This window comes from Panthera leo, chromosome D2 (genome assembly GCF_018350215.1).
Source record: "Panthera leo isolate Ple1 chromosome D2, P.leo_Ple1_pat1.1, whole genome shotgun sequence".
In the NCBI taxonomy this organism is placed as follows: Eukaryota; Metazoa; Chordata; class Mammalia; order Carnivora; family Felidae; genus Panthera; species Panthera leo.
This window is the reverse complement of record NC_056689.1, coordinates 77441012-77448197: the sequence shown is the minus strand read 5'-3', so window position 1 is coordinate 77448197 and position 7186 is coordinate 77441012. Positions and strand designations below refer to the sequence as shown.

The 7186-nt window shown below is 59.3% G+C and overlaps 1 protein-coding gene across 1 annotated transcript in view; it reads right to left on the bottom strand.

Moving 5' to 3' along the window:
- Positions 1 to 251: 251 nt before the first annotated feature.
- Positions 252 to 7186, bottom strand: part of TACC2 (transforming acidic coiled-coil containing protein 2) — a 43935-nt gene continuing 37000 nt past the window's right edge. Inside the window, exons 4-6 of the mRNA XM_042907806.1 lie at positions 1158 to 6386; positions 482 to 595; positions 252 to 338 (exon numbers count right to left, since the gene is read on the bottom strand). Coding sequence (XP_042763740.1) covers positions 335 to 338; positions 482 to 595; positions 1158 to 5920 — 4881 coding nt within the window. The 5' untranslated portion in view covers positions 5921 to 6386 and the 3' untranslated portion in view covers positions 252 to 334. The remainder of the gene's footprint in view (positions 339 to 481; positions 596 to 1157; positions 6387 to 7186) is intronic.

Genomic DNA, 7186 nt, shown 5'->3' with positions numbered 1-7186 from the left:
TGCCTCCGAGATTAAATCAGCGTTGAACCCATCTGCCTCAAAAGGCAATAAGCCAGATGAATGGTTGTCTAGGGCTGGGGTTGGGGGGTGGCGTGTGATGTCTAAGGGGTGCAGGGTTTCTTTGGGGGGGGGATGACAATGTTCTAAGATTGACTGTTGTGATGGTTGCACAACTCTGAATTAGCTAAAAGCCACCGAATTGCACAGTTCAAATGAGCGAATGTGCATTACATCTCAATAAAGCTGTTGTTGTTTTTAAGGTACTAAACTCAGATGTGAAATTCACTCCATCCTGTTCATAACAATGCAGCCCTCAGTCATCTTGGGCACTGTTTCACCTGTATAAAGAATGGGAAAGGCTGTTTGCTTCTTTCTTATATAAGGACTCGTGTGTCAGCAGATCTCTCCCCTGCAAAACACCCAATGTGTCTGCCAAAGCAAGGCCTCTTGGTTCTCCAAAGGCTGATACCTTTTTACTGACCTTTCTGCTCCTCCCACACTTCTGGCCTCGTCTGAAACGACGTTGCCCGGGACGTTTGGAGCCTCCTTCTCGGGAACTGAGAGTAAGGTGGATGGATCGGGCCTGGGGCTCTTTCTGGGATAAGGTAGAGAAAGCAATCGATGGTAAGAAGGGTATCTGTCTCCACATCCTACTGAAAAAGCCCATTTCCCAATTAAAGCTGTAAGTGGTACTACCCCCAAATCCTAGACAAAAATCACCTTCCGGCAAGTCAACGGCTTGGAGATGCCTTGGGATCATTTGGGCCTCTCTGTATAAATAAATCCAGATTCAAAACCAAATGTATCTGGGCTCCAGGAAAACATATGATTGACTCCAACCTCTGATCCAAGAGCGTGCTGGTAGCCAGTAAACATTTCACACTCTTCAGACAGTTTTCGTTAAGCGAACGGAAGGTCACGTACCGGGAACGGGACACTGGGAACAAACAGCTCCCTGCTTCCACCATTTTGCTCACATTTTTGAAAATCGCTGCACGTCCAGAGGTGGCAAGCGAGTAAACTTAAACAGTTAAGTATGGACAACTTAGCTTTTTAAAAAAACCACCCGTCTGTTTCACTGACTCTTAAAAACCCGGGGTGGGAATCGCTCCTGAAGCTGGCCCCATGTTCCCCTGGGAGTTTGTCCTCGTCTGTACCTTTCAGCGTGGAGCGCTCCTTGGGCCTGGTTTTGCAGCTGTGGGTCCCGAGGTCCCTCAGGCTCTGGAGGTGAGGAGACTTGTAGCTTCCCGCCCCCAGCAGGGATGGGCGGCTCAGGGCCCGGCCACTCCTCAGCCTGCTGGTGCACAGACGGGCTGTCCGGGCTGTCCTCCGTGCCCGGGGCCCCAACAGAGCAGCCCGGGGCCCCGCCGGTTCCTGGCAGCGCTGGCCCAGGAGCAGCACCCGAGAGCATCCTTGGAGCACCTGTCTCGGGCGGGTCACCAGACACACGTGCCCTGGTCTCAGAGTGACGTGCTGTGCTCAGAGTGACGTCACCCTCTGCTTCCCCAGCAGCTCCTGCCACCGTGCTGGGCTCCAGGGGAGTGGCTGATGCTTCTCCAGCCTGTGGCTCTGGGGTATTTTGCGTTTCTGAGATCCTGGCACCACCCCCAAGCGCGTCGGGGGGCCAGGGTGCGCCGATGGCCTCGGCCACAATCTCCCCACGGGGAGAAGACGCTCCCAGGGCACAGGTGAACACGGGCATGCCACTTGGACCCCCTGTGTGAGCAAAGCCCCAGGCGCCATCATCCTCTCCGGGCTGACTGTCGCCGGTGGCCGCTTCCTGGTGGTACACTCCAGGAGGAATTCTGTCGTCTGGAGCTGAGGCCCCTCCTCCGTGGCTCTGGGGAACCACCTGGAAGTCAGCAGCCTTTTCCACGGGCGTGTGCGGTACGGCTCCCGGAGAGGAGAGACCCGAAGCTAATTCCCTCTGGGCGCCCCCCTGCTGTGAGTGGGCCTGGCCCCCAAGCCCCAGCTCGGCCTCCCCAGCCCCCTCTAGCTTCTCACTGTCCTCCACCATCTGTGGGACACCAGCCATTTCCTTCCCCACGCTGGCACCGGACAGGTTCTGCTCTGCGGCTGGTGCCTCCAGACCCCGCAGCTTTCCTGGAGCGGGGTCCTGGGGGACCAGGCGGGAGACCTCAGCCTCCGTAGGCAGCTCTTGTTTCTTTTCCCTTGTGCCCACCCCGAGTCCAGCAGGAAGGGCGGGGAGAGGGGCGATGACCGCTCCTTGAGTCCCGTCTGGAGGCCTCTCTGGGTGTGGCCCTGCGAGGTCCTCACCCCGCACACTCCCCTGGGCTCCTGCCTTTTCTCCCGCTGCACTCTGGGGCCGATCGGCGGTCAAGGCTCTGAGCACAGACTTCTCAAAGATCTTGGTGATGTGCTCCCTGAAGTCAGGGAGCCCAGCGATCATGCCGGTCTGCCTGGAGCTTACGTCCACGCCACCTGACGCGCCCCTCCTTGGATCCTTGGAAGGTTCTACCATCCTCTCCCCGCTGTCCTCCGTCTCCCTTGCATCACCTGCCACGCTTCCCTCACTGGCAGGGCGTGCTGGCATCTCCCCGGGCTTGGTGCCTGCGCCGGGCGCTCTTGCCCCCTCCTCCCCTGTCACCTGCTTACTCTCGGTCAGAAGCGGCATCCTGTCCAGGTAGGGGACGAAGCCCGCAGGTCCCTCAAAGTTTCCGGCTTTGGGGCTTCCGCTGCTGGCTTGCACCGCAGAGATTTCGCCACCCGCTCCTGGTTGTGAGAGCGAGGCCAGCAAGCCGGCAGAAATCTTCCTGGGGGTAGCATCCTCCAAGGCAAGTGGAGACTCTTCTACGGCACAAGGTTCTGCCCCCTTCCCAGCAGCACCATCAATATCCAGGTAGGGAGTGCCGGGCACAGCCTCTTCTGGTGGCCCCGGTGGCAGGGGTTTCTTTGGGCTGCGGACAGCCTGGGCTGCAGAAATATCCACCTTGCTCCCGGGAATGGCACCCAGCTCTCTGGCTGCGAGCAAGGCATCCCGGGAGCTGGCCGAAAGCTGTTCTGCTCGGCAGGGCTCACCGAGGGCAAAGGTAGAGGCTTCCTTCCCAGGGGAGGCGCGCTGCTCAGTCTGAAGGCAGCCGCCCCACACAGCAGCTTCCGCTGGCCCCTCCAGAGCCCGCTGGACCCCCAGGTCTCCCTCCTCAGCCTGCCCACCGGCCTCAGCAGCCCCACCATCAGCACCTTGATCCTGAGCCGCGGGGAACCTTCCAAGAAGCCGTTGGGCCTCTGCATCCGAGGTTATGGGGAGCTCCATTCCCTTCGGTGGGGCCGGCGCTGGTTGCTGCCTGCCCGCCCGGGTTTCACCATTCGCCTCTCTGTCCGGGGCATCCCGGGTGGGTGTGACGCCAAGGGCGGCCGGCGGCCCGCGAGCTGCATCCAGGAGAGCTACTGAGTCAGGCCAACAAGGTGGGGTCCCCGCTGTGTTCCCACTTGCCTGCTCCGTCTCACCCAACCCCCGGAGCGGGGGCTGAGCGTCCGCGGCTTCTGAAGCTCCTGCATCACTGAGACATGCTTCTTCATGCTGACTGCTGGCTTTCAACACACCCGCCGGCTCCTGCTGGGACTTGTTCAGCCCCTGCTCGGCACAGCAATTCTCCCTTCCGCTCAAGAGACCCGCAGGAGGGGAGTCCTTCAAGGTGTCTGCCGCAGGAGGCGAGTCCCCGGCGGGCAGACTGCCACCGCATGCTTCCTCTTGCTCACCCTGCCCTAGCATCAGTCCCGTTGGTGCTGGTGACTCTGGCTGCTCGGTCGCAGGACTTTCTGGAACCGTGTCCCTGGGGGCTGAACTTGGAGCATCGCACAGACCGTCTTTGGGGAGCGCACGTTGAAGCTCTGATCCGGAAGCCTGCTCCTCTGTTCCATTCGGAGGCAAGCACGCATCCTCCGGAGGCCCCGCAGGTATTTGAGGAGCATCTGAGCCCACGTTCCTAAAACCTAGACCCCCTGGGTAAGTCTCCTTCTCACGTTCACCGTGCTGGGGCTTCTCCCTGAGCATGTCAAAGATGGATGCTTCTGGGTCTGATTGCAAGGGCTGGAGAGGGGTCTCAGAAGATACCGAGGGCCCCTCAGAAGCAGCTCCTTGTATCCGGGGGTCCCCCAGACAGGGCGGCTCTCCCTGCCGACCTTGCTCCAGGCTGAGCATCGCGAGCCCAGAGTCCACTGCCAAATTCTCCCCCTCGGGGGGTGGCCCATCAGCATGGACTTCCTGACCAGCTGCCTCACGCCCCAGCCCACAAGGCTGGCCCGGGGATGTCAGCAAAGCCTCCCCGTCACAGCTGCCGGGCCTCGGCGCAGATGGGGGGCTCCTCATCTTTGTCTCCGAAGTGCTCTCCGCCTCCTGGGCTTTGGGGTTGACCTCTGCAGCAGGAGCTGACAGGAAATCTGATTTCTCAGATTCTAAAGCAGGAAGATAGTCCATTCTTTCCAACCCCCCCACGTCCTGAAGGGTGTCGGGACACTGGGTCTGCAACCCTGGCCCCTCCCAGACGGCTTCTTCGGGAAGAATGTGTTCACCAGTTCCGTCCGGCCCAGGGGGCAGGAGGAGATCCTTCTCAGGGAGCTTGCGCAGGGAGCCAGAGGCACGGACCGCGCGGGCTTCTCCCATCATCCCACAGGCCGCCGAGCTCCTAGCTGCATCTTTTGATGGAGAGCCAGGCCTGTCGGGGTGCCCAGGACCCTCCTTCTTGAGGGGCTGTGCTGAGTCCGTGCCGGAATGCGCTCTGCTCTCCACATCACGGCTTAGCTTTGAAACCTCGTCTCTTTCTACCTCTGGGTCGGGCTTGCGGCGGAAGGCCCCGGGTTGCTCTCCCCGTGGGTTCTCAAGATCTCTACCGTCCAGTGGCTGTGTGACTTCTTCCTGTCCCCTAGAGTTGGCCCCAGGTGGTCTGCTCTCCTCCTCAGCCACTGCTGGGCTTTCAGGGGTCATGGCTTCATCCTTTGGCCCCAGTGACTTTCTGGCACTCTCATCTGATGCACTGGGTGGGGCGGGGGGCGGTACCCCTTGTTGGACTTCATGGTCCCTCGTTGAGAGCTCTCCCCTGTCCTCCGGGGGCACAGGGTCAGGACCCTCTCCAGGGCTCCCTTCTAGACCTTCTCCCTCATTTCTGAGATCTGACGTGTGCTTCTCCCGTCCCGTCAACCCTGCGTCTGCCAGCCCTTCGGCCAGATCTGTTAGAACTGGCATCGCAGCCCCGGAAACCATCTCTCTGGTCGACCAGCCGGGCTCTTCTGCGGCAGCCGAGGCCCCGGCAGCGGGCTGCAAAGCGGAGACTGAAGGTGGATGTGCATCCTCCGTCGGGGCCTGTGGGGAAGGCTCGGCGCTCACAAGCGAAGCCCCTGCGGGTCGGTTGCCTGCAGCAGCACAGACAGCTGTACTGGGATCGCCTCCCTGCCCCGCTGTCTCCAAGTGTCCCCGAGCACCGCTGGCATCCACGGTCTCCTTCCGAGAGCCCCCGGGCCCGGGCGCCAGCACAGGACTCGGTGAATCCCAGGGCAGCTCCGGGTGCTCCAGATGTGCTCCCTTTTGCTGCTGGCAGCTTTCCCAGGAATCGGTGCCGGCCTCTGGGGCAGCCCCTGAGTTGTTCCCAGTGGGACGGCAGGCCCCGAGGAGTCCCGAGTCATCAGCTAAAGCCTGAGGCAGTGCCTCCACTTGGCAGGTTTCTCTGTCTGAGGCTCTGGGCGCCGGATCTTGTGGAGTCGGGGTCTCGGGCTTTGTGGGGGGCTCTTCCAGGCCAGCTGAGCTCTCCCCGTCTGGTTGGGCTGCAGCTGGGGCCTTCGGGGCCGCTGGTACGGAAGCCGCCCCCTGCCTGGACTCTGCGAGGGGAAGGCCGCCTGCGACCTCTTTGCCTTGGGACTCGTTGCTGCCAGGCTGGCCATCTTCTCCACAAAGCTGTCCCTTCATCAGCTCTTGAGGAGGTGCTGCTGAAATTGCTGGCAACTGGTCAGTGCTCCCGGAGGAAGATAATTTACGTCCCTCTTCCTTCAGATCTCTCCCTCTGCCCTGGGCACTGGGGACGATGGCACCCACATTGCACTGAGTAGAACCGTCCCCTTCAGGGACAAACGCTGTTGGGACATCCCCATGGGCATTTGGGGAAGGTTCCTTCCTGGGGTGTTGAATTAGGGGCCAGTCTTCAGGTGCTGCTCCGGGGCTTGGCAGGCAACCTTCCGGGGGGCCCTCGGCAATGGGCGTGGAGGCTGGGGGGCACTCAAACTCCCAGGGCACTGGTGGCCAGAGCAGTGGAGAACCTTCTGGGCCTCTGGCTTCCTGTGGGCATTTGCTCGGCTCTGTCACTTCTGGGGACAGGAAGCACGGATCCAGGCTGGCAGCACCTTCAGAAGTGGGACAGGAGCTTCGGAGCCCAGCACTGCCAACAATGAAAACATTTGATGTTTCATTCATTCTCATGGATGTGAGGCCAGAGCCACATCACAAGCAGAATCACCCCCACCCCCACCTTTTCTCCCACTAAAGACCACAAAGCACACCATCCCCGTGCAGCTCACTCCTCGCCACAAAGAGACCTCGCTCCCCAGTCCTCCCCCTCCCATAACCATCACACAAGCCTTCGCTTTCTCCAAAAATCAGTTCGGGGGCATCACACACATGCAGCTTGGAGCTTTCCGTGTTGCTCGGCTGTGAATAGGGAAATATGAAAACAAAATCCCGGTAGTCCAAAACGCAGGAGAATGAAAGTTTTTAATATGTATAAACCATAATCGAGGGTGTGAACCAGTTCCATGTAACTTACAAGGTCGGTCCTAAGTACATATGTGAACCCTTAGATGTTCAGGAAAAAGGCACAAGTGGGCAAAGCCATGCTTTGAAACAAAGAAGTATTCTTGGGTCACCTGGGTGGCTCAGTCGGTGAAGCCTCTGACTCTTGAATTTGGCTCAGGTCATGATCTCATGGTCTGTGAGTTCAAGCCCTGAGTCGGGCTCCATGCTGACAGCACAGAGCCCGCTTTTGGGATTCTCAATCTCTCCCTCTCTCTCTGCCCCTCTCCCCCACTTGCACTCTAAATAAATAAATACATACATAAATACATAAACTTAAAAAAAGAGAGATAAAGGGTTATTCTTGATAAAGGTTGACTTGATTCTTCTTAAAAAAATTTTTTTTTAATGTTTACTTATTTTTGAGAGAGACAGAGACAGAACGCCAGT